Source organism: Nycticebus coucang, chromosome 10, assembly GCF_027406575.1.
Source record: "Nycticebus coucang isolate mNycCou1 chromosome 10, mNycCou1.pri, whole genome shotgun sequence".
Lineage (NCBI taxonomy): Eukaryota > Metazoa > Chordata > Mammalia > Primates > Lorisidae > Nycticebus > Nycticebus coucang.
The window spans coordinates 97,693,503-97,721,258 of NC_069789.1; the positions used below are offsets into that span (position 1 = coordinate 97,693,503).

The 27,756-nt window shown below is 37.2% G+C and overlaps 1 protein-coding gene across 1 annotated transcript in view; it reads right to left on the minus strand.

The window, feature by feature from the left end:
• Window positions 1–7,616: 7,616 nt before the first annotated feature.
• Window positions 7,617–27,756, minus strand: part of NUF2 (NUF2 component of NDC80 kinetochore complex) — a 38,080-nt gene continuing 17,940 nt past the window's right edge. The window contains exons 10-14 of the mRNA XM_053607799.1: window positions 25,418–25,555; window positions 17,560–17,700; window positions 15,622–15,797; window positions 14,521–14,656; window positions 7,617–8,047 (exon numbers count right to left, since the gene is read on the minus strand). Coding sequence (XP_053463774.1) covers window positions 7,913–8,047; window positions 14,521–14,656; window positions 15,622–15,797; window positions 17,560–17,700; window positions 25,418–25,555 — 726 coding nt within the window. The 3' untranslated portion in view covers window positions 7,617–7,912. The remainder of the gene's footprint in view (window positions 8,048–14,520; window positions 14,657–15,621; window positions 15,798–17,559; window positions 17,701–25,417; window positions 25,556–27,756) is intronic.

The following is a 27,756-nucleotide window of genomic DNA, read 5'->3' on the forward strand; positions in this document are numbered from 1 at the left end:
CTGTTTCATGGGAGATAATGAGAGCCTCCTCTTCTCAGTCGTGCTGTGATCACATTAGACAAGAGAAAATTTCCAGTCGATGAAAAGGTATGTTGCCAGAGATATACACGCGTGCGTTAAGAGGATATATTCATCAACATGAGCAGACCAATCAGAGAAATGATTCCCTAACTTAACCTTAAAACATTTCCTACATGCTTATGTGGTGGTTAGAGTATAGAACTCTGAACCCCTAGTACAAGGATTGAGGAATGTGGTAACCAACCCCACAAGCTGGCTCCCACAGAGCCCAGCCTCTTGGTTTTCATACTTCTGTGCAGTCCCCTCCCACATTGTGCCATGGTAGGTCTAAGTGATCAGCAGAATGTGGCAGAATTGATGGGTTGTCACTTTCAAGAATAGGTAATAAAAAACATTGTGGCTTCCATTTGATTATGCCCACCCCCTTCTCTCTGCAATCATTTGCTTTGGGGGAAGTTCAGCAGCTGTATGAAGCCCTTGTGGTGAGGAAGTGATAACAGTCAGCAGGAACTAAGGCCTCTTGCCAAAAGTCATTAGATTGAGCCGTCTTGGAGGCAGATCTTCTGGCCCTAACCAAGCCTTCAGATGATGGCAGCCCTGAAGGACAGATTGACTGCAGTCTCTGAAGTCCCCAAACCAAGACCACTTAGCTAAGTCACCCCTGCATTTCTTGACCCTCAAAAACTGTGTGAAATAATAAATACTTCATGTTTTTAGCTGCCAAGAATTTGGGTAATTTCTTACAAAGCAGTGGATACAGGGATCTGGGCAGAAAGGGAGACTAATAGCATCCTGATGAAGACAGAGTCCATGAATACTTCTTCCGGGCAGGAGTTATCTTTTGTACTTTGACTTCTTCCAATGTGCTCAGATTGAGCTTGTGCATAATGGACTTTTAGTAAAATGAAACAGATGGGAAACGTTGAGTTGTTGAGTGAAGAAGAGGGGCCCTGAATTCTGTGAAAGCAAAAGAACCCCCAAATTGTAGATATGCGAGAAAGTGGACAAATAGGAGCTTCATGTAAAATGCACCTTTGGGAAGACCAGCCATCCAGGTTGCCCCTAACTGAAGGGTTTCCTGAAACATGGGACATTCAGTGCTAAAATCAGGACTGTGAGAGGGCTAAAGGAACCCATCTAAGAAAAACAGGGAAAGCTAACAAAAGACAGCCTATTACACCGTTGAGTGCGGTAATTTCATTCATTTGTTCACCAATTTGCTTCTATTACATGCTAAGTTCTGTAGATACAAAATTAATTATGGTCTCTGGCTCAGAAGAGCACTGCTATATAGTTGTGCTAATTATATAAGAACAAATTTGCCTTTCCCGATAAAAGGCAATTGCTTTCTAAAAACTTTTGAAAAGACATTAATGTTTAAGTAACCCCCTTCTGCCCCTCACCCACAATCTAGTCTTAAGACTTGGCCTTAAGTATCTCAGTATTTTCTGAGTCCTGGTTCCTTCACCTGGTGACACACCTGATAGCAATAAATGAACATTCGCGGTCTAATTAGCAGTTGGTCATAATCACCATATGATTCCTTCTGGGTAAATTCTATTCCTTTTAAACTGTAAAAGCTCACATAACACCCACTGCAGCCAATTTTGTCACCTCTATTTTTTGGATTTTATTATTAACGATAGCCATTTACAAAGAGTGCTAAGTAGTTTACATTTATCTTATTTAATCTTTACAACCATTTTGTGTACTAAAGACTACTAAACTCCCCAATGTGAAAATAATGAAGCGCCTAAGGCTCGACACCATCCTATGCCAAGCCCCAGTTCACAAAGCTGGTAAGTTGCAAATGTGGGATTCAATGTCTGTCTCTCAAAAGCTCACAATCTTAACCACTGTGCTAAATACTTCGTCAGAATAATTTCTAACACGTATGAAGTGCTTGACTCTAATATGCTGGGTGCTATGCCAAGCATTTCACATATACCATCTCAGTCCTGGAAGGCAAAGAACTTGGCAACCGGAAGGCAGAATCAATGACAGAGGCAGGGAGGGCTGTCTGCCCTGGATATTCAAAGTGTGGCTTATGTCCAGCAGCACTGGTATCACTGGGAGCTTTTGAAATTGCAGTTGCCCAGAGCCCACTCAGACTTATTGAATCAGACTCTAATAAGACCTCCAGGTGACTTGTAAACACACCCAAGTTTGAGAAGCAAAGAGATGTGAAAAATCCTAACCTTAGCTGTCCATAGATTTCTTTAACGCAGTGCATCCATAAATGTAATCCCTGAATCAAAAGCATCAGCTTCACCTGAGAACTTGATTAAAATGCAAATTCCAGAGCCCCGTTGCCCTAGACCTATTGAATCAGAAATTCTGGGATGGTAAGCTGTTTTAGTCCCCCAGGTGACTCTGATGAATCCTGAGGTTTGAAAATCCTCCTTTCTCTAATGCCATGAGATGTTATCCCTACACCCGGCCGGGAAAGAGGAGTCAGCAGTGCCACCCTGTGGAGCCAAGGGAAGTTTGCACCTTAGTAGGAGCATACCTGCCTTGTTTCCCCTGGTAAGATAAAACTGTCATGATTTTTGTTCTTTGCACTAGAAATACAAAGTTGGTTTATTTTCCTGCAAACTACTTGCTTCAGGGTCCTGTGTCCACTTTGGATACACAGACTAGTTTCTTTAATTCAACAACCATTTCTTCATTCATCACGGACAAGGTGTAAAGGGTTAGGATAGAGGCAGTGCAGGAGACACAAAGTCCGGCAACCGGCCCCCACAGCAATGCACTCACAGTTCTGTCTACAGTAACACCAGCTACCATAAGGGTTTGCTGTGTGGCAGGCACTGTGCGAATTGTTTTCCAGATCTCACTCAATTGTTACATGCTTTGCAATACACACCTGAGCCTTGAACTTGGGTTTGAACTGTTTTGGTCCATTCACATGTAGATTTTTGTCACTAAAATTTACACCATGGTACCTGGCTCAGCTGCCTCCCCTTCCCTCACCCCCTCCCATGTATCAGCTACCTTTGAAACAGCAAGGCCAATTCCTCCTCTCTCCTTCCTCAGCCGCCTCAGTGTGAGGATGGTGAGGATGGAGACTTTTATGATGATCCAGTTCCACTTAATGAATAGTAAATGTATTTCCTTTCCCTTATGATTTTCTTAATAACAATTTCTTTGCTCTAGCTTACTTTCTTGTAATATAGTATACGTAGTTGTGGGGAAGATTAGTTAAATTAGGTTTTCTCACTTGAAGGCCACAAGGTGCCAGGCCTGATGGCGGCCAGGTGCCCAATTGAATAACCATGATTAAGCCGGGAGGTCCCAAGTGTTCTAAGTAATCGTCTTCAGAGTTTAATTTGGAGCCACTGTTGTTCTGGCTACTATATAAGGCCCAGGTTTCTGCGTTGGGGAGAAAAGACGTTTCCTGTGCTAGCCCTTCTGCCCCAAGCTGAAAAGGCAGCTGTTTCCCCATGCCTGTTTGCTGAATGTCAGGAGTTGAATAAAGGGCATATCCTGGCTGCCTATGGCTCCCGGGTTCTTTTCCAGTTTGTCCAGATCCAATGAGAATTTTTTGGCCTCAGCCATTGGCACTACAGTAGTGTAATACAAATAACATACAAAATATGTGTCAGCGAGCTGTTTGTTATCAGTAAGGCTTCTGTTCAACAGTGGACTATTAAATTTTTGAGAAGTTAAAAGTTATATGTGGATATTCGAGTTCATGGGGTGTGGGTACCCTACCCCCTCCATTGTTCAAGGGTCAACTGTATTTGTTCTTGTTTTATAAGAAAAGTAAAGTGAAGACTGATTTGAGTTTATGCTCTTAATCATAGTTCTCAAAGTGATCTCAGAGGATTCTTGATATCAGGCTCAATTAACATGTTTGTTTTAGTTGTTGAACCTCAGAAACCCACCAAATTAAACTTCTGGGGTGTGACATGCTCAACAAATAGCCCAAATGGTTTGAGAACTACCATAATGTACAATATTTTATCCACCAAAATATCACCCTTCGAAGTAGGAGGAGTTATAGTCAAAGATTTGGCAGTATTTTAGGGAGGTCTACGGGTGGCAGTATGAACAGATTCGAGGAGGCTGTTTGTGGTACTTACCAGATTATCAGAAAATGTCACACTGAGATAGCAATGCTAGCTATGGTGTTGTAAGTTCATTTTCTAAGTGACTTGCTCCTTGTATGGAATCTCAAATTCTTAACTCAGGAAAATTCAATTTTAAGAGTTGTACAGAATAGAAATCCTGAACCAATTACTAAGAGGATGACTTAAATAAAATATGTAAAAGATAATACAGTCAAAACTGGAGCCTTAGAATAAGAATCATCCTTGTAGTAATATTTTTAAAAACTCTGTACGTTGACCACCGAAGGAACTGTAATGAACTGGCCAATATACGGAGGTGGTCAGAATAAGGAATTACACCTACTGTACTGATAGGTACGTGTGGTGCAGGTCCAGCCTTCATGGTTGTGATAAACTGTGGCAGTTCTACTGTATTTAGAACCTAGTACAACTCCAAAAAATTGACTCTAAGTTCTCATACTTTTTTTTTTTTTTTGAGTTGTTACTATCACTTTAAAGTTTTCAGCTTTTATGTTTCAAATCTTAAAATCCAGGTATTTTAGCATTGGTTATGCAAGTTGTGTTATGCCCCCTGGTGGCAATATGGGTAGGAAGACGAGAAGTGTATTTCAATCAAAGGGAAGGTGCCAACTTAATTGAAATAGGTGGCAGGCCCTGAATTTGAAATGGAATTTCATATAAAAATTTTCTGACCTTACTAAAAATAGAAAACATCCCGTTAAACTAAAATCAGATGTATTAACTTCAGCCTGCAAGGTGCGTATTTCAATTTCCCTTGCTTTGTCATAAAATGGATTAGCTCCTTGAAATATGTCAGTTGAACTTGAAATTAAGTATTTGTTCTACATATAGCTAAGTACCTGAACTCCTAAGTGATAACTGAAGTCTGTATCTACACGGAATTTCCTTTTAGATCAGGCCTCAGCACACGCCACATGCACAGGATGCCACTTTTTTCTTCAGACTATTAATCTTCCTATATTGATAAACTTTAAAAGATTTCATGGTCCATTTTCAAAAAGGCCCTGGGAGAAAAAAAAATCCATATTTTATAATTTATTCTTCCATCAAGACCACCAAACGTAAGTTTTACTCTGAATTGTACCCAGGGCCTCTTGAATAAGGCTTATTATATGTAGAAGGCTTTTAACCTCATTGGGGGCAACAAGAGATGAGAATGAAAGTATCAAACTACTAAAACATATGTTGGTATTTAGTGTGAGAAGATATATAAAAGATAGTGTTTCGTGCTGGATTATAAACCTGGCCTCGGCTCGGCGCCTGTGGCTCAAGCAGCCTAGGCGCCAGCCACATACACTTAAGCTGGAGGGTTAGAATTCAGCCAGGGCCTGCCAAACGACGACGACAATTGCAACCAAAAAACTGCTGGGCATTGTGGCGGATGCCTGTAGTGGCCCAGGTACTTGGGAGGCGGAAGCAGGAGCATTGCTTAAGCCCAGGAGTTTGACCTTGCTGTGAGCTGTGATGCCGCGGCACTGTACCTAGGGCGACAGCTTGAGGCTGTCTCAAAAAAAGAAAAAAAAAGATAAACCTGGCCTCAATGACTATAATTTGGTCATGGGAGAAAAGAAATGGCTATTCCTTAAGTAAACCTTTTAGTGACTACCTACCAAGTGCTTGGTACTAGGCTAGACTAGAAATACTAAAAGGTTACTCATTGGCCTCCAAAGATCCAAAGTCTAGCCAGCTGAAACACTCTTATACCTTTGTAGAGTTGGGTTAGCCAGTAAAATTATTGCAAGTGTATGAGGTGGGAAATGGTGAGGATGCAAACTCGCCACACAAGCAAAGGGGATGTAAGGCGGAGATTTGGTATCTTAATCTGTAGCTCTTGCTAACTAAACAGACATGATAAAGTGAGACGTAGTGGCGTAAGAGAGAAAGTAGGTGAATTCCTTTTCCAATAATGGCCAAACTACGGTTAGTGATATTAGTAACCACACTACTTTTAAATATTTGATAATCATATTTGAATCTAATTAGTTTCCTTTATAATCCTGTATTTTATTTCATGCATGAAATACATTATTCTGAAAGGGTCCATTAGTGTTCACCAGAATTCCAAAAGGTTAAATAAACTTACTGACCATGGGATATGCAAGTATGAAATTCAGAAGATGAATGTCATAAAATGTACATGTAGTAAAAGTTACACAATGTTTACTTTGCATAGATTGAAGCTGTGGGTGCAGACAAAATTTTCTACAAGTATAGAGGTTGTGAGGAGGAAGGCAAAGGGTGGACACCTAGAGAAAGGAAACACTTAGGAGGTGAACAGAGAGTGGGGCCCAAGGGGGGAAATTACAAAGGAACAGACAGGGAATTAAAGGAACCAACAGGGTAGTGTTACTGGGATAAAGGGGAAAAAGTATTGGACAGGTAGAATTTAAAAAAGATAAAAAGTATCTATGGAATTTTGGTAACTAGTAATTTTGGGATGACCACCTGAAAGTTCAGAGGATTAGTATAGACAGAAGTAGCAATGCCATGATGGACAGGAAATAGATTTACAGGTATACATTAGGTTTTCTAGAAATTTGGCTGAGAAAAAAAGAACAGTAGCTAATGGTAGAGACAGGTACTGGGATGTTAAAACTTTTCAAATGGGAGAGAGAGATATGTTCATGTTTACACCTGTCACCTAGCCTCACAGGCAGCCCTTTCTATAGATAAAAATCCATGACTATTTGAAGAGAAGCAAGGAAAGGACAGAGCAATAGCTCACACCTCTCCCTCCCCAAACACCTAGTTTTTATTCTGCTCCACCCCCTACAAGACTTTCTTCTCATTGAAGGCCTTGTCTGTACTTACAGTGTTTATTTATTTATTTTTTTTTGAGACAGAGTTTCACTTTGTCGCCCTCGGTAGAGTGCTATGGCATCACAGCTCACAGAAATCTCCACCTCCTGGGCTTAGGCAATTCTCTTGCCTCAGCCTCCCAAGTAGTTGGGACTACAGGCACCCGCCACAATGCCCGGCTATTTTTGGTTGCAGTTTGGCTAGGGCCGGGTTTGAACCTACCACCCTCGGTATATGGGGCTGCCGCCCTACCTACTGAACCAGAGGTGCTACCCTACCTGACAAAGAGAAAAGTCTCATGACCCTAAATACTAATACAGAATGGGTATTTAGTGTCTACAAGTGTCAGGCACTAATCTAATAATTGTATATATTTTAACTCATCTTTCTCATAAAAATAAAATGGCATCAGTGAAGAAATAGACTCCCATACTCAAACTTTCTCTTTCAGATGATTACATTAGAAAGTGTGGTACAGATGAAAATTCCAGATTTCACCATACAGAACACAATTCAAATTCTGCCTCAGCTATTTAATCTTTGCGGGCCTTCACAGTTACTTCATCTCTAAAGTAGAAATAAAAATATGTACTTAGAGTTGCCTATGTGAGGATCAAATGAGATTCGCCACTGCAATGCTTAGGGGCACAGGCAGGGCTCAAAATTGCCCTGACTCTGTGTGTCAACAAGCAAAACAGCCATGATAATAACAAAAACATTTCAAAAGTAACTAGTTTTCTTTTATTCCATCTACTATTTACAACAAGGGGCAGAGTAGAGACATGAATAGATGCAGAAGTTATTTTAATTACATATTAATAAAAGTCTACATTGAATTCGTATTAACTATCCACTTATGAGAGTACATAAGAACTGACTGAGCCTACATCATTTGGTACTTTTGATGCTTCCATTAGCTTCAACTTAACTATTCTCTTTCCAAATAGAAAATTAAAATATGACAAGCCATTTACAAAAAGACATGTAATTTTGTGTAATCAGGTTGACACTCTGAACATCTTCCTCTTCAGTTCAGCTACCTTCTCATCTATCTTAGCATAACAGTCCTCTGCTGCCTTTTCAACGCCTTCGTGGTATTTCTCCAAAGCAGTTTTCAAGTTTAGAAATATTTCCTAACAGAAAATGAAATAGAATTAGAATTATTCTGTGCAACCTAAATTAAAAATGAGTTCCAAGAATTCCAGTAGTTGTAGTCACATTAATATTTTTAAAGCCTAAATTTTTATGCACATACACACCTAAACGTGTATGCCTGCTCTTATTAAAAATTCATTCTGTGAGTTGTACAAATGCATCCAAAAAGTCTGCTACTTAGAACAAAGCAAAGACATGTGACAACGGTTAGAATTCCAAGACATTAAGAACAATAATATTTATAATGACCAAAGAAAAATTTCACTTTAGAGTTTTCCATGCTAAACATGGGAAATAACTAGATTACTCTAGATAAGCTATAACCTCTAACTTCGACCCTAATTTTTTTTTTTGGAGACAGAGTCTAGAGTATTTCTCCATTGCCCTGGCTAAAGTACATGCCCAGCTAATTTTTCTGTTTATCGGAGACAGGGTCTCACTCTTGCTCAAGCTGGTCCTGAACTCCTGAGTGCAAGCGATCCACCTAAAGTGCTAGGACTATATAGATAGGTTTGAGCTACTGTGCCCAACCTATCTAATCATCATTTAAAAGTATGTAAACATATTTAGTAAGTAATATATATGACTGAAAAATATACTAATATCTTTAAAAAACTGGTCTGATTGTTCACAACCTATATAAATGCGCTAAGCATTTAAAAAAATGAAAACAAAACAATTTTTTGTAGATTAAATAAGAAACATATTAGCCTGTATATATTTTCTTCTATTTCATACTTATCAAATGTAATATTGATCCTCCTTCTATTACTCTTGTTTCTTAGACAAAACAATTCTCAAGCCATGATGCAAGAAACAGTGGTATTCTACAAGGCTACAGGATATATTTAGCCACAGAAATAAAATAGCTGCCCTTTAAGCATCTTTCCTGTTCAATTTTTCTTAAACCTATAGTTTAATACTTATCTTAGTTTAAGTTCAAGTTCTAATATAGGTTCTGATTTTGAATAAATTACACAGATTATAATTTGACATAGTAGGAATTCACTGCTCAAAAAAAAAAAAAAAAAAAGAATATTATTTTCAGTGGCTCTCCCACCTATGCAAGTTTAACAACTATTACTTCAGATTAAGTAACTGTAAGTATATGCTTAAGGCTAAATGCACTATAAAAATTCAAACATGGTTATTAAATTCTAATACACAAATAGGAGGGTGTGTTTAGATTTCCAAGATCTAAACAGATATCAAATTACTATAACTATTGTAAAATATAAACCATTAGGAAAAAAAATCAAACATTTTTGAAAGCTTTATTTCTTAAACCCTGTAGGAAAAATAAGGTGAATTAGTTGCTAGCTTGTTTGAATGCCATTAGAAAAAAAAAAAATTAACTCATTCAGCAGCTACAGATCAATTTAACTTCCTAGTTGTATAGGAGTAAATGTTTATTCATGCTAAAAAGAAAGCTGAGTAAATTTGGTAGGAAGATATTACTTACAAGAAACCATTAAAACTAAGTGTGGCTAAATAAAGATATACAATCTGTAACTATCTGAACCAACCATTTCAGCATACCTCAAAGAATACTATCCTCCTGAGAACAAACATACTCCCAAGAAGGAGATTAATTCTGCCTGTAGAGCCACATAAATGGATGAAGCATTAAAGCCCAACCCAGGGGCACATACAAGAAGGAAATAAACATTCGAAGTCCTAAGCCAGCACACACCAGATGCGTTTCCAATTGAGTTCTATATCCAAGTGGAACTTTGTAATACTAATCCGCAATAATTCACATGTAAGTCTTACTGTGACAGCTGCATTGAAGTTAAATATTTTTCAAACTCAAAAACTAGTTCTACACTGTCTAATATGGTACCACTAATTGTAGGTGACTATTTCAATTTACTGTAATTTGAATTTAATTTAAATTCAAAATGTGGTTCCTCAGTTGCATAGCCACACATCAAGGGCTCAAGAGGCACAAGTGCCTGCTGGCTATAGTATTAAACAGAAGATATTCTCGTTACTGCAAAAAGTTCTATCAGACAGTGCTGGTCTAGATTTTCTCACTTTTTAAATGAGATATTTAAGATTATACAATATCTATGGAGTTTTATATCCAGTGTAGCCATTTATCACACAAGTACATATTAATTAATCAAATATATTATTGGGTTCCTTCTATAAGTAGCTCCATAAAGAATATAATAGTATAATGGAAGATGAAATTATACTTTTTACCCTAAAGGAACATATAACCATCCCAGATTGGATGTTGAGCACTTGGAGTATAGAAAGTGCAAACAAGGGACAAAATTTTTAAATGCTATTTCATTGTAATTGATGTAAAAGTAAATAGCCACATATTACTAATAGGTACCCCAATGGACAGCACAGATCCAGATTATTTAGAACAGACTAAAAGTACAGTACTATATGAGAGAGGAGAGAAGTCAAAGATACATAAAAAGAGTCAGAGAAAGTGATATAGAGGACATAATATCTATTGAGCCTTAAATAATGAAAATGATTAGCTTCCATACAAAATTCTGAGTCTTAGAGGTGGAAATCATGCCTGCCTTCCTTACAATTTACTTTCTTAGTCAAGTATGATGCCTGATACCTCACAGAAGCATAGGCCATTTGTTGAAATACTGTCTGAATGAATAAATAAACTGTAGAAAAACAGTTCCTGTTTTAAACAAGAAAGTATTGTATTGGGAGTAAAATTTTAGTGGGATAAATTGATAGTATTTAGTATTCAGTGTGGATTTGATATAGAAGAATCTAAAATCAAGAAAGAAATTCAGCAAGGGTTGCTGCTATCCATGACAACTATAAAAATTTTTTTTTTTCTTTTTTGAGACAGAGTCTCACTCTGTCATTCTGGGTAGAGTGTGATGGTATCGTAGTTCATAGTAACCTCAAACGCTTGGGCTTCAGCAAGCCTCTTGCCTCAGCCTCCTCAGTAGCGGGGACTATAGGCATATGACACTTTGCCTGGCTAGTTTTTCTCTTTTTAGTACAGATGGGATCTTGCTGTTGCTCTCTGAAACTCTGAAACTCTTGAGCTCAAGGCCTTGAGAGGTACCTTCCAGAGTGTTAGGATTATAGGCCTGAGCCAACACGCCTGGCAAGGATTATAAAATTATGTGATAGATCAGTTGGGCGCCTATAGCTCAGTGGTTAGGGTGCCAGGCACATGCACCAGGGCTGGTGGGTTCAAACCTGGCCTGGGCCTGCTAAAAAAAAAGAAAGAAAAAATAGCTGGGCATTGTGTCAGGCGCCTATAGTCCCAGCTCCTAGGAAGACTGAGGCAAACAGAACTGTCTGAGCCCAAGAGTTTGAGGTGGCTGTGAGCTGTGACACAAAAGCACGCTACCAAGGGCAACAAAGTGAGACTCTGTCTCAAAAAAAAAATATGTGATAAATGAATAAATAGAAAGGGATTGTGATAAACAGTATCACTGAGTAAAATATAATCATGAAATTAACTTGGTGATTGTTTGGATATCAAGATTATCTATAATGAGTCCAAAATTTCAATTCTTTATGAGAATAGGAAGAAATTGAGTGAAAGAGAAGAAGGGGAACAGGTGAGAAAGTGAGGAAGACGCAGAGGAAAATGTTGATGTAATTTTATGAATGTTATTTTTGTTGTGAATAGCCAGAACAGGAAATACTGATTTTTGAAACCTGTCCAAATAAAGGTAATAACTGAAACTAAAAGAAATAAGTTATCTATGGGAAGGAATTGGACGAAGAACAAGTTGGCATTGTTAACATACACATTACAAAGGGAGCTAAGGAGAGTTCCTTGACAACAAATGTCTTGATTTCACCAAAGTATGTAGAGGCCTGCCCACGCTTTGGTGGGACAAACGAGTATGATGATGTAGGCAAAGTTAAAGGTAGGTTGGAATAACCCAGCAAACCGAACAGCTAAAATTTTGATCAGTAGTTGTATGCCACTTTGAAGAATAAAAGCATAATGAAGCAAAATGTTCTACTTAACATTTTTTATCCTGGGGAAAAAAAGATATGCTAAGTAAATGTGCAGGGAACCCTAGGCAGTGAGAAATAATTAATGTGAATGACAAAATGATAGATTTAAACTGACCTTGATATTTTTGAAAGCTAGGTTAAAATAAAGAAAATGGAACCTTCTATTGATAGAAGAAATAATGGTAAAATACTGAATTAAAAATAATAGTTATACTAAAATACAGTGAAAAAAGTCCTAGCTTGGCAGAACTGTATGTGAAAAAGACAGGGGTCTTTTAATTGATCACAAGCTCAATATGAGTCAAGGGCAAGATGCTGATGCTAAAAATCCAACCCTTCATTAAGCACTGTGCTTTGGGTTCTAGATTTTAAACAGAATGAAGACAAGAGAGTAGAGAGAATAGTAAACAGATAGCAATGAATCTGACACTTAAGCTACATAAAGAATGGCTGGAAAACTGGGACTAATTCACCTTACTAAGAGAAGGCTGAAAGAAATCATGATCACTATCCTCAAAGGTCTGAAAGGTCATCAAGTAGAATGTGGCATAGACTTGTTCCAGAGAGATCTGGGTTACTAGAGTACAGAAATAAATAGTTTAAACTCAATAAGAAACACCACTTTGACAACTAAAGCTGTCCTAGTAGAACAGCTTGAGTGGTTAGGGGTGCTATACTTTCGAAAACAAGCAGACGCTACCGCCAATTTTCAAAATCCATACTAAAAAATACAGGTTCATGGCCCCCAAAGCTGGACAGTCTAAATCAATGTATTTGGGTGGGTTAGGGGTGTTGTTTATTTTAAAATTCATCATTGAATTCTAATACATAGCTAATTTTAAGAAACAATGAGCCAGATAAACTTTCAATTTTACACATATTTAAGGAACGCATACTACCTAAAAGGCAACATTCTAGGCATGGTTTGACTTATGCAAAAGTTAACAATACACGATTGCTGCTGTCAAGAAACATAAAATGTTATTGGCAAAAGATAGACATATAAAACTAACAGTAATATAAGGTAGGCATGGTTGTCTTTTATGACAAAGGTACCTCAAATGTGAGTTAGTAACCAGTTACTAACTTGTAACTGGTTCATTAACTACCCAGACCATGTGATAACACATAAATACTTATCGATTTGACTTGGTTAAGAAACATGATTAAGTATCTCCTGAGATCTTTCAAATCTCTGTTCCAGAGATAAATAGAGGGCCAAAGAGTGAATCTTGGTGAATATCCTTGGTGAATATTCAGTTAAGGGTCAGAAGAAAGAAAAGCGGTTGGAAGAAAAGGAAGGACAGAAAAAAGCAGGACAGTGCGCTGGGCAGACCACGCGAGAGGAATCATGACCATTTCATTTTCTTTTTACTTTCTTTTTCTTCCTTTCCTTCCTCCAGATCTTTCTTCTTTCCTTCCTTTTAAAGTAGCCTTGAGATAATGCTCACATGTAAAGTGATTATCCCTATAATATTTCAGGGGAATTAAAGCCCTTGACAACAGGTAAGGGATTGTCTACTGTGACTCTTTTAGTATTAGGAATTTTTCAAATAGAGTATGAATGGTGTAAAGTAGTGACAGCAAGTGTTTAAATAATTATCAGGTACCAGGGATTTCAGAAACCTGGCCTAAGGTGTCAGCACAGGCAAAGTGTAGAATACTGAGAAAAGAAAAGGAGGCCAAAGGATTCTGCATCATAAATAGCAGAATAGCATTGTCCTACTTTGGTAGGACAATTTGGACAATTATTCTAGTAGAACAAAATTGATGATATAAATCCAACTTCAAAAATTAAAGAGAATGGAAATGTACTATATCAGGAATAGACAACTTGTTAAAGACATTGGCAATTAAGAGAAGGACAGAAACAGGTAAATAGTTCACGTTTGGCATAGGACCGGCATTTTGAAAGGTACAAAACGAGATGCCTGTTCTTATTGCACGTAAGTCTTAAATATACTCAAAACAAGCAAAGAATAAACTTAAATCATTTAGGTAATTATGATAAAGATATCATTAAAAGTCTTGTAACACCTGGGGATGCAGCTAAGATGCTTCCTTTCAGTTAACATCTCAAATACATTTAACAGTGATGCTAAGAAATACATTTGAGATCCTTTTATCAGAAATGGAAAAACTTTGTATAGGAAATTACTTAAAATAACTATCCAAGTTTGTTTATCTAAAAAACTCAGAACCTCTATGGAACAACCACTCTTACTACAAAGAACAACATTGTGTTATATGTTGTTGGGAAAAAACCCAAGAAAGAAAAAGGTACAGAGGAAATACATAGACAAATTATACAAAGGAAATAGGAAAGGTGCTATAAATGGAAATAAAAGTAAATAAAAGTAAATTGTGGAGTCAATTTCTACTCCAGGAATGGACAAAATCTTCATAATGAGGGTGATATAATTTACATTTTAAATGCTTGACATTATCTCAAATTAATTTCTTGTGAACACATACTCACCTTGGACTTCAGTTCCTCCCGTTCAGTAGCATCTTTTAGTTGCTGACTTCCAGATTTAAATTTTTGGATTTCCTGATTAATTGTAGTTACTTGCTCATAGACAGCTCCTCTTTTTTCTTGAACTTTATTGCAATCCCTAAAGGAAAACAGAGACAGCTAATACGATTGTTTTAGGCACCTAAAAAGGCAAACACTTAATTCTAATTTTGATTCCAAAGTGATCCTGTGTCAGTATTTGTTTGATATATCTAAAACACTTCTCAAGCTAAAAACTAAACAAATGAAAACCCCAAAGTATGGTGCTAATCCCATCACGGCATATAATGAACAATTTCACCCAAAAGGTAGTCTATAAATTGGAGATTTTAAGTTACATTTTTCCACTTGTGCACACTTAGGTACTGTTGCTAGGAACATGAATTAGTATAATATAAATTTTCTGCAAGGCAATTTGACAACAAATAAAAAATCCTCAGGCTCTGCTCTTTTTCTTCATCTGCATAGGGAAATATGAAAAAAATACTCAGATGACTGACCCCTAATAAATGTTTTAGGGATTGAAAGAATAACTTCATAAATGTATCTGGGGCAGGTGTTCTGAAAACACTTTTAGAACTGACAGGGAGAAGACCCTACCAATGAAATACCCTGACATAATTGGTAAAAAACATGTTTAGCAAAGTATTAATTCTTACCTGAATAAAAAATTAAGACTTTTTCTCAGTAAATGCTATAACTCTACAGACCAGCTGGACCATGACAGAGCCGCTGATTCACTCTAACGCACCTCTAAATCACTGTCACTGCAGCACAGTGAAACAAGCAGTAGCACGAAACCCTCTGGAAGAATGACACACTCAGACTGGAATTGTGTATCTAATCCTCCCAAACTGGTAGCTAAAACATCTCTGAACCTAGGCTCAGCAGGGTAAGTTTCATAAATAACTCATCTGTTCTAGTCACCTAAATGTGGAATGAAGATAAAACTGTTTAAGCCCTTTTGGAAACACAGTAGTTTTGGAGCCGGGGTGGTATGGTAGGGGATATATTAGCTTATCCCAGTTACTTTCAAATATACTAAAATTGAAGATAACGTCATACTCAATCACTGTGCGTTTGTATTGCTTAATGTCCTCGTGCTTCTTGTTTATTTTGAATTGTGCTGTGGCAAGTTTTTCCTTCTTTACAATCATCAGTCTTTTGAAAGAATTTTCTTCAGTCTTCAATTTTTTCAGTTCTGACTCTTCACTCTCAATTTGGTCCTCCAAGTTCAGGCTCTGTATTACATGGGAAGTATTTAAAGTGAATAAACCAATGATGATTTATAAGCAAATTGAAAGAATATTTCCTAGGATGAGTTTTAATAAAGTATAATTTTAAAATGAGATAAAACTGTTAAGATTCTGAAAGCCCAGCAGATGTAGACAGAACAAAGGAAACGATAGGACAGCACTAGGAGGGCTGAGTGGAGCAAGAGACGTGTTTTTATCATGCCGTCTGTCAGCGATTGGAAGAGAGACGTATGTTCAGATCAGCCATGAGACTAGAGTTGAAGGGGTTAGGGTCTGAACTAAGGTAGCACAAATAAAGACAAAAGGGTATCCCCTAGAAACAACCAAAAGCAGAAGATCTTAAACGTTTCTGGGTGACTCTTAATGGTAGATGAGGAGATTATGTAGTTGGGAAAGAATACCTCAGGCAATCTCAGCTTCTAACCCTTACTTCTTCCCAAAAAGGAAATCATTTCTCAAATGCAATGTTAGTGAACCTGGAGACGTCTAGACTGAGAAACTAAAATGCCATTAGCTCCCATGCTTCAGGGCAAAAGCTTTGCTATAAACTTCAATAGTGTTGGACACGAAGTTGAGATTTTATGCTTTCTGATTATAAGATCGTTTCCAACTGCTAGAACAAATTTAAAATTCTATTATACCAGTCCCCTCACCCATGGGTTCACTTTCTGTGGTTTCAGTTACCCAAGGTCAACCATGGTGCAACAATATTAAATGGAAAATTTCAGAAATAAAACTTTCTAACTTTTTAATTGCAAGCTGTTCTGAACAGCATAGTGAAATCTTACTGTGTCCTGCACTATCCCACCCTGGATATGAATCATCCCTTTGTCCAGTGTCTCCACGCTATATATACGCCCTGCCCTTTAGTCATCAACACCCAGCCATAGACACTGTAAGGGCGTGATGACCCAGGACCGCCCGAAGCAGATGATCCTCCTGAGTTATGGTCAGAAGGTCTGTAGTAGCCTAATGATATGTCACCACACCTGCATCATTCACTTCATCTCATCACGTAGGCATTTCATCATTGCAATAAAACAAGGGAGAGTACAATAAGATATTTAGAGAAAGAGAGCACATTCATATAACTTACTACAGTGTATTGTTACAATCATTCTCTCATTGATAGTTACTGTTGCTAATCTCCTACTGTGCCCAAATCTAAATTAAACTTTATCATAGGTATACATTATATGACAAGACATAGGGTACACATAGGGTTCACTGCTATCCACAGTTTCAAGCATCCACTGGGGGTTTTGGAACTTCTCTCTGCCCGATATGGGAGGACTATTGCACCATCTTTCAAAATACATGTGGCAATGTGCTATCTTGGTCAACTGATTATTCTTTTCACCAGAAGATTAGAAAATGGGTCTTGCTACTGCTACATTTAAAAATGAGAGTATTTTATTTCCCAGTATTCATTGCCACATCTATCATGCTCTAGAACAGTGATTTCAACTGGTGTGCAGCACAAATTTTTAAAGATTAATTAAATTATTTTGAAAGACAGTTGAAGCACAGTAAGTATATTTTTTACTCTTTTTTTCTTTTAATCAACATAATGTAAGTGTACTAAGTTTAGGTTCGAATGTGGCATGAGATAAAAAAAGGCTGAAAAACACTGCCATAGAATGATCCTGCTTTTCTTTAGGAAAATAACAAAAAGGGAAAAGAAAACCCAAGGAACTATAGTAAGTTATTACATAATAAAGACATGAAAATTCCACACGATACAAACCTCCTTTAAAATACTGGTTAATTTCTCTCTATTGTCTGAAAGGTCCTGTATTTTCTTCTGATACAACTGCACCTCCAGCTGACATGCAGGCAGGGAGTCAACTGAGTCCCCATAGATTTCATACTTGTCCATCACTTCTTGCTTTGAAAGAAAAAACAGACTGAAGGTTGACATTCTTCTTTATGAAACTACAGTAGTAATGTCAATTTGTTTGTGTTTAAATAATTTTTGCACTTAATATTGAAAGCTTAAGAATAGAAAACAATTAAAGTTTCTAGGTCAGTAACAAAGCACTTCTACTGACATTTGTCTAAGCACATATAATTATGTTTCTTAACTGCCAGATATCCCCGAACAAAGGAAACTGCCATAATTTTACTAAATCCCTCACTGAATTACTTTCCAAAGGTTATTAAAAGAGTTCATTCTGCTAATATTCAAACTATTTCTGATTACTCCTAGGCAATCATCTTACTCACTTATATCTTCCTATTCATTTGTATAATAACTATTATAGCTAATTCTTTTAGAAAGATTAATTCCTCTTCTATAATTACAAGATGAACACAACCACTATAACAATACAAAGATTTTTTTCCTTTTCTCCACTAGCCTACCCCTTGTCCTACCCTTATCAACCACCTGGAGTTTGTCTTCAGTGAAATGCCCAATCACGTTATTCCCTCTTTTCTTTGTCTTATTAATTCATAAATGCTCTTTGTATATTAGGGATATAATTCCGTATTCATATTTGCTGTAAATGTGTGCTTATTAATCTACTTTTACTATAGTTTTGAGAGTTTTTTTTTTTATATATATATATATTTTTTTTTTTTGTAGAGACAGTCTCACCTTATCGCCCTCGGTAGAGTATCGTGGTGTCACACAGCTCACAGCAACCTCCAAATCCTTGGGCTTAGGCGATTCTCTTGACTCAGCCTCCCAAGTAGCCGGGACTACAGGCGCCCGCCACAATGCCCGGCTATTTTTTTGTTGTTGTTGTTGCAGTTCGGCCGGGGCTGGGTTTGAACCCGCCACCCTCGGCATATGGGACCGGCGCCCTACTCACTGAGCCACAGGTGCCGCCCTAGTTTTGAGGTTTTAAGTCTTAATTTTCAAAATCTACTCTAGTCTACTCAAGATTATATAAATAAATGTTCTCCTAAAATTTCTAAAATTGTTACTTTTTAAAATTTAAATAAATTTGCAATCCACATAAAATTTATTTTTGTAAATGGTGCAAGGTGTAGGCCCAACCCTCTTTTCTTCTAGATGAATAGCTAATTGAGCTGTAACTGTTTTTTAAATAAACTATCCCTTTCCCATAAATACTCAGATTGATTTCTGGGTTCCGATTTTTGTTCTAGTGACTTTGTCTATTCTTGTGTGATAACCTTAATTTTTAGGAATGACTTGGATAACAAATTCTGAGCTAAATAAGACTTTTTGCATTTGTAAAAATCGATTGAAAACCTTGCCTTATAAAGGATGCTTAACTATCTATAACTTCGTGCTGCTCCACCTCCATCCATCTCCCACAGTAACCCATAACCTTGACTAGACCTTGTTCCCTGCTACCTCACAGAATTCACACATGCTGTTCTCTGCCTCAAATGTTCTTCCATGTACAGTTTGCTATTCATTCTTCAGATGTTAGCATAAATTTCCCCTTCCTTCCCTCTTCCACCTCATTCCCACAATACAAAATTAGGCTGCCCTCATTACGTCATCTCAAAGCACCCTAGTTTTTTGTAATTTTTTTTTTCAACTTACACTTTTTGTCCCTTTTTGGTGCTGCTTTTTTCTTTCGGCTTTTTAAAAGTTATTATTTGGGATTTGTTGAGGGCACAAAGAATTAGGTAACACTGATTACATCTGTTAGATGAAGTCCCTCTTATAATTATGTCCCACCCACAAGATGTATGCCCTACACCCTGACCCCCTCCATCCTCCTCTCTCCCTCCTTCTCCTACCCCTACCTTGTATTAGATCATCTACTGCCTTCATATTAGAATTGAGTACACTGGATTCTTGCTTTTCCATTCTTGTGATGCTTTACTAAGAAGATTGTGTTCCAACTCCATCCAGGTTAATACAAAAGATATAAAGTCTCCAACTTTTTAAACAGCTAAATAGTATTCCATTTTATACATATACCACAGCTTGTTAATCCATTCCTGGGTTGGTGGCATTTAGGTTGGCAATTGTAAATTGAGCTGTAGATCCTAGTCATCCAGCTTTTCTCCGGTTCATAATATGCACATATCTTTTCCCATTCTGAAGGTTGTCTATTTGCTTTGGTTGTTTCCTTAGCTATACAAAAACTTTTCAGTTTAATTAAGTCCGATTTTATTTTTTTTGTTGTTGAAATTGCCATGGAAGTCTTTGTCATAAAATCTTTCCCCAAGCCAATATTTTCCTCACTTTCTTCAAGGACTTTTATCGTTTCATGCCTTAGATTTAAATCTTTTATTCATCTTGAATCAATATTTGTAAGTGGTGAGAGGTTCGGGTCCAGTTTTAGTCTTTTACATGTGATTATCCAGCTGCCCCAACACCTGTATTGAATAGGGATTCTTTCCCCCAGTGTATGTTTTTGTTTGGTTTATCAAAGACTAGGTGGCCATAAGAGGTTAGTATCATCACATGGTTTTCTATTCAGTTCCAACTGTCATTGTCTCTATTTCTGTGCCAATACCATGCTGTTTTGATCACTATGGGCTTGTGGTATAGCCGGAAGTCTGGTAGGGTGATACCCTCCTTTGTTTTTATTAGTAAGAATTGCCTCAGCTACATGGGGCTTTTTTCTGGTTCCATACAAAACAAATAATTATTTTTTCCAAATCTTGGAAATATGATGTTTATATTTTAATGGGGATTGCACTGAATCTGTAGATTGCTTTGGGAGGTATAGACATTTTCACAATGTTAATTCTTCCCAGTCATGAGCATGATATATTCTTCCCTTTGCTAATTATCTTCTGCTATTTCTTTTCTTAAGGTTTCTTAGTTTTCTTTGTAGAGTTCTTCAGCTCTTTTACTAGGTATATTCCTAAGTATTTCATTTTTTTGAAGCTACTGTGAAGGGAATCATGTCCTTGATTAGCTTCTCATTTTGGCTATTATTGGCATATACAAAGGCTAATGATTTGAGGGCGGCGCCTGTGGCTCAGTCAGTAAGGCGCCGGCCCCATATACCAAGAGTGATGGGTTCAAACCCGGCCCCAGCCAAACTGCAACCAAAAAATAGCCGGGCGTTGTGGCAGGCGCCTGCAGTCCCAGCTACTCGGGAGGCTGAGGCAAGAGAATCGCTTAAGCCCAGGAGTTGGAGGTTGCTGTGAGCTGTGTGAGGCCACGGCACTCTACCGAGGGCCATAATGTGAGACTCTGTCTCTACAAAAAAAAAAAAAACAAAAAAACCCAAGTGACAAAGGCTAATGATTTGTGGACAATGATTTTATATCCTGACACATTACTGTATTTTTTGATGACTTCCAGGAGTCTTGTGGTTGAGTCTTTGGGGTTCTCTAAGTATAAAATCATATCATCAGCAAAGAGCAAGAGTTTGACCTCCTCTGCTCCCATCTGGATAACCTTTATTTCCTTCTCTTGCCTGATTGTATTGGCTAGACCTTCGAGCACTATGTTGAATAGTAGCGGTGATACAGGACAACTTTGATTCCAGTTCTAAGTGGAAAAACTTTCAGTTTTATTCTATTCAGTATATTAGCTATGGTTTTTCATAGGTGGTTTTGATCGGATTAAGAAATGTGCCACCTATGCCTAAATTCTTAAGTGTTCTAATTAGAAAAGGATTTTGAATTTTACTAAATGCTTTTTCTACATCTATTGAAAGGATCATATGGTCTTTGTTTTTGCTTCTGTTAATATGGTGAATTATGTTTAAGGACTTGCCTATGTTAAATCAACCTTACATCCCTGGGATGAAACCTACTTGATCATGATGAATGATTTTTTTTTTTTGTTTGTTTGTTTTTTGGCCGGGGCTGGGCTTGAACCCGCCACCTCCGGCATATGGGACCGGCGCCCTACCTGCTGAGCCACAGGCGCCGCCCGATGAATGATTTTTTTAATGTGTAGCTGTAATCTATTGGCTAGGATTTTCTTGAGAATTTTTGCATCTATATTTATTAGTGAAATCACTCTGAAGTTCTCCTTTGCAGTTGGGTCTTTTCCTGGTTTTGGTATCAGGGTGATGCTTGCTTCATAGAACATGTTGGGGAAGATTCCTTCCTACTCAACTTTTTAGAATAATTTCTGCAGTATGGGGATAACCTCTTCTTTGAAGGTTTGATAGAATTCTGCTTTGAAGCCATCTGGTATGCGCATTTTTTTTGTTGAGAGATTTTTTATTATTTCTTTGATCTCAGTTCTTGAAATTGGTCTGTTCAAGGGATCTATTTCTTCTTGGTTAAGTCTAGGGAAAAGGTGTGATTCCACGTCTTGGTCCATTTCCTCCACATTGTAAAATTTCTGGGCATAAGAGTTTCTTGTAGTCAGAGATGATTTCTTGCATCTCTGTGGCATCTGTTATTTCTCCTTTATCATTTGTGATTAAAGTTATTAGAGATTTTACTTCTCTGTTTCTAGTTAATCTGGCCAAAGATTTATGGATGTTACTTATGGTTTTGAACAACCAACTTTTTGTTTTGTTAATTTTCTGAATGATACTTTTGTTTTCAATTTCATTCATCTCTGATTTAATTTTGGTTATTTCTTCTGCTAAGTTTGGGATTAGATTGTGCTTTTCTAATTCGTAAGATGGTTCATGAATTTGTTCATGTGTTCTCTTTTTGTTTTTTGAATGTAGGTATCCAATGTGATAAATTTCCCTCTTAAGACTGCTTTTGCTATATCCACAGTTTTGGTAACTGGTCTTCATTGTTGTTATATTTGAGGAATTTAACAATATCCTCTTTTATCTCTTCCTGAACCCAAATATCATTCAGCATAGGGTTGTTTAATTTCCAAGTCTTTGTCTGAGGATGAACGTTTTTGTTGTAATTGAGTTCCACCTTCATTGCCTTGTGGTCTGAGAAGATACAAGATATCATTTCTATTCTTTTAATTTTACTGAGGTTTGATTTATGTATTAGGATGTGATCTATTTTGGAATATGTACCATGGGCTGATGAGAAAATGTATATTCTTTAGCTTGGGATGGTGTGTTCTGTATATGCCTATTACTACCATTTGTTCTAGGGTAGCATTTAAGTCTCTTATATCTTTGTTTAGTTTCTATTTAGAGGATCTCTCCAGTTATGTCAGAGGAGTGTTAGAGTCCTGAACTATTATAGGATATCACGGTGCTCAGACCCATCAAGGTCTGTTTCATGTCTCAGAGCATTTAAATTGGGTGCATAAATATTTAAAATTGAAATTTCTTGTTGCATTTTTCCCCTGACCAATATAAAGTGTCTATCTTTGTCTTTAAGTTTAGTTGCTTTAAATCCACTTGTATCTGAAAATAAGATTGCAACTCCTTTCTTCTGATTTTCATTTGCTTGAAATACTATTTTGTATCCCTTAACCCTGAGTTTTGATTTGTCCTTCGAGGTTATGTGTGTTTCTAAAGACAGCACGTGAATGGCTTGTGCTTTTTTATCCAATCAGCCAATCTGTGACTCTTCAGTGGTGAATTCAACCCATTGAAATTTATTGAGAGAACTGGTAAGTGTGGTGGAATCCTAGTCATCTTATTTTGTGAAAGTCCATTGTGTGGTTTTATCCTTTGTGCCACTGTGGAAGCTAAGTTTTGACATTTAGCTTCTGGGTGTTTACTTTGCTGGTGGTCCATTGCGATGGTCAGTGTTGAGAAAGGTCTAAGTATTTCCTGTAGAGCTGGTCTTGTTGTGGCAAATTTCCTGTGTTTGTATATCCTCAAAAGATTTGATTTCTGCATCAATTTTGAAGCTTTGTTTAGCAGGATACAGAATTCTGGACTGAAAACTGTTTTGTTTAAGAATGCTGAAGATGGGCTCAGCACCTGTGGCTCAAAAGGCTAAGCTGCTGCCCACATACACCTGAGCTGGGGGGTTCGAATCCAGCCTGGGCCTGCCAAACAACAATGGCTGCAACCAAAAAATAGCCAGGCATTGTAGTGGATGCCTGTGGTCCCAGCTACTTGGGAGGCTGAGGCAAGAGAACTGCTTAAGCCCAGGAGTTGGAAGTTGCTATGAGTGGTGATGCCACGGCACTCTACCCAGGGCAACAGCTTGAGGCTCTGTCTCAAAAAAAGAAAAAGAAAAAGAATGTTGAAGATGGATGACTATTCTCTTCTGGCTTGGAAATTTTCAGGTGAAAAGTCTGCTGTCATCCTAATGGCTCTGCCTCTGAAGGTTAGCTGGCGCTTACTACTGGACAATTGCAGGATTTTTTCTTTCATCTTGACTTTGGACAGGTTCATTACCATGTCTCTTGGAGAAGCTGTTTGAGCTGAGATCACCCAGAGTTTGATATCCATCTGAAAGGAGTGTGTCAGGATCTTTAGTAAAACTTGGGAAGTTTTCATTTATGAGAGTCTCTAGTAGGGCTTCCATTCCTTTGTAACAATCTTCTTCCCCTTCAGAGATTCCTATTATTCATATGTTTGAATGCTTCATGGAGCCTCATAGTTCTCTAAGTGACTGTTCTACTTTCTCTCTCATCTTTTCTGCCTCTTTGACTACCTGGGTTAATTAGAAAACTTTATGCTCTATCTCTGAGGTTCTTTCTTCTCTATGGTCTAATTTAGTTTTTATACTTTCTACTGCATCTTCACTTTCCCTGATTGTCTCCTTCATTTCCTTAAGCTCCACCATATCCTTTCTATATTCTATATATCTCTCATCCAATTTTTGGTACTGTCTTCCCATTTTCTTGTCCATTCCTTTTATTGTCTTTATCATCCATATTTTAAATCCATTAAATCCATTAATTCTTTATAGGCAGAGTCTGCTGTGGTAGGTGCCTCATGGTCCCTTGGGGGAAGGTGCTCTGTTTTGGCCTTTTATGTTGCCTGAATTTTTCTGTTGGTTCCTCCTCATGTGTTCTTTCTTCTTGTAAAACTCCTTGTCCTTTTTCCTTCTCAATTCCTCCTTTGCTTCAAATTACCTTGTCTCAGAGCTTAGGTCTTAAAGTGGCCTCAGCCTGAGCAAAGCCAAACTCTTCCTCTGCCATGACCAAAAGTATAGGAGTCCTTGCTCTAATAATTAAGATTTCCATGGCTCCGGATCACACGGCGTATCTAGCTCACCACCTTGTTGTGTTCCCTGAGCCATGACTCTGGGTAAAGTCTCTGTGCCAGTATGGCTGGGTTCTCTTTTCCCCCCAGTCATACTAGGAGAGCTTAGATGACCAATCTTTCTGGTCCGCCATCTTGCTCCAACCCATTGCACCCCCAACCCCCACTTTTGGTGCTATTCTAATAGATTTTAATTTTTCAAGCACTCTGAAATTCATAACAAAGTTGATCAGAAGGTACAGAGATTTCTCATATAATCCCTTTTGCCCCCATACATACATAGACTATACTACATATTATAATTTGTAATTATGTAATTATAAAATTATTTAATATCGTTCTCCCTATTATAATGTAACAGAGGACAGAGAATGTCTGTTTTGACCATTCATTACAAAGCCTCAAGAATTTGTCACATAGTTGAACAAATGTCTTGAAATTGTATTTCTTTTCCCCATACCCACTTTACAGAAGAACTGCATATCAGGGATAAGGTCAAAAAGTTTAAGAGGAAGAGAAGTGCACACAATCCAGAAATCAGAAAATTAACACATGATTAAATACAAGTTTGCTTTTAAAAAGCTAGGCAACATTAAAATATAAATATTAACTCACCCTGGAATTTTTAAGCTTCTGGACTGTATCTTTCATTTTTTCCTTATAATTCTTTAGCTTCTCAGGAGAATCCACAATTTTTGTTTTCAGACTCTCTTGTACTTCTTTTGAAGAAACTACTGACAATTTTAGTTCATTCTGTTGAGAAAACATTTTTATATATCAGATAGAAAATAAAATTAATGATTTACGATTTCAATAAAGGATAAGAATATAGAGATCACTTGCTTTGAACATGGAACTATTGGTGGTGAAATTAAATTCTGACATCACCTGCCTGCTTGATTGCACATATTCTTCCATAGGCCAAAGATGAAGCTCCTTAGCATGATATTCAAGGCCCTGCATTACATGCCTCTTACTCTGCTTTTCTATCTCTCCCTTGTTTCCTACTGTGCCCTACATCTAGTAATCCTAATCTTATGTTTAGGCAAGTCCAAGTGATCTATCTTAGATCAGTATGGTTCTCCTAGAATATCATTATCTCACTCCTTTCCGCCTGCTGAATTTCTACTCATCCTTGAAAATCCTGCTCCCACTTCCTCAACTTTTTTTCATAAACAGTGTAATTATTATCCATGTAACTTTATGCTATAATTATATATTTAATATGTTTCATAATTGACTGAGCAAATTAGAGTTACGAACTCATCTTTGTTCTTCTAGTACCCAAAGTAATAGCACTGAGAAAGTATTCAATACATGCTTATGGAATTAAATTCCTTTTCCTTTTTTTTTTGAGACAGTGTCTTATTCTTAATCATCATAGCTCACTGCAACTTCAAACTCCAGGCTCACAAGATCTTGACCTCATAAACAGCTGGGAGTATAGGCACGTGCCACCATGCACAGCTGATTTTTCTATTTCTTGTGGAGACAGAGTCTCATTCTTGCTCAGGCTGGTCTAGAATCCCTGGGCTGAAGCAATTCTCCTGCCTGGGCCTCTCAAAGTGCTGTGATTACAAGAGTGAGCCACTTTGCTCATCCCCTTCTCCTAAATTTCAAAAGCTAATGTAGCCATTCAAGAAATCAATGTGAAAAGTATTAGGAATTCTTTTAAAACTTAACTACAGTTTGAAATTATGTTTTAAAAAAGTTCCTATAGGGTGGCATCTGTGGCTCAGTGAGGAGGGCACCGGCTCCATATAACCGAGGGTGGCAGGTTGGAAACGGGCCCCAGCCAAACTGCAACAAAAAAACAGCCAGGCATGGTGGCAGGTGCCTATAGTCCCAGCTACTCAGGAGGCAAATCACCAAAGCCCAAGAGCTGGAGATTGCTGCGAGGGCAACAAAGTGAGACTCTGTCTCTAAAAAAAATAAATTAGTTTTGATAAAATGCATTTATATTGTTTGAGTACTCTCTATAACTCTATGTACTGACATGGAAGATTTCCTCAAAATATTCAGTGAAAGCACTGTATTATGCATTGCTATAAAAACAAAACAACAAAAAAGTGACACATGACTATATGTATCTGTATATATACATGAAAAAGGAAAGGAAGGGTATCACCTCAAGGTAAAGAGGGCTGAGATAAGAAGCCCATTCATTTTTGACCACCCCCCATATATATATGTATGTGTGTACACACACATAACTTGAATAATTTATAATAGAAATGTATTATGGCAAGGCTTACATAAGTCGTCTAAATATTTTTAACTTTCAAAAGTAAAATTCTTACCTTTTAATTAACTAACTCTGAGGCCAAAACTAAATATTTAAAATAATACATTTGTGTTATTTCTGCATATTAGGTTATTTTATTCTTAGAGTTCTGTAAACCATCATGTTATCTACTCTTTTAATGCTCTACAATATGAGATCATTTTCCTTATATAGTGCTAACTTTTGTCAATTTTTTTCCCTTTATAAAAGGCCCAAACTTGACATAAGTACAAGGTTATTTTGTTTTAATCAGATTTAAATGGTACAGAAAGAAATGAATAAGTACTATTCAGATAAAAGCATTCACCAACAAAAAGAATAATAGAAAAATAGGGATATGTAATGCCAAAGTAAATGTCAGATGTCTCTGAATTATAAATATTAAAATAATAGGGAAAACATAAAACACAATAAGAAAACAGTATTACAAAATAATCTGCTGAGGGGGGCAGGTTTTTCTATGTATAGAATTAAAGCCAATATCCATAAAGGCCTTATTATAATATTACTTATAAAAACATAAACCTTCCAATATAAAAAATCATGGTTTTGAATGACAATTAATTCTAAAGCTACTATGCCTAAATCATGGAGATTCTTTAAAAATGAACAAAATAAGTAAGGTATACAAAAAAGTAATTCACAAAATAATAAGAAATCACTTAATAAA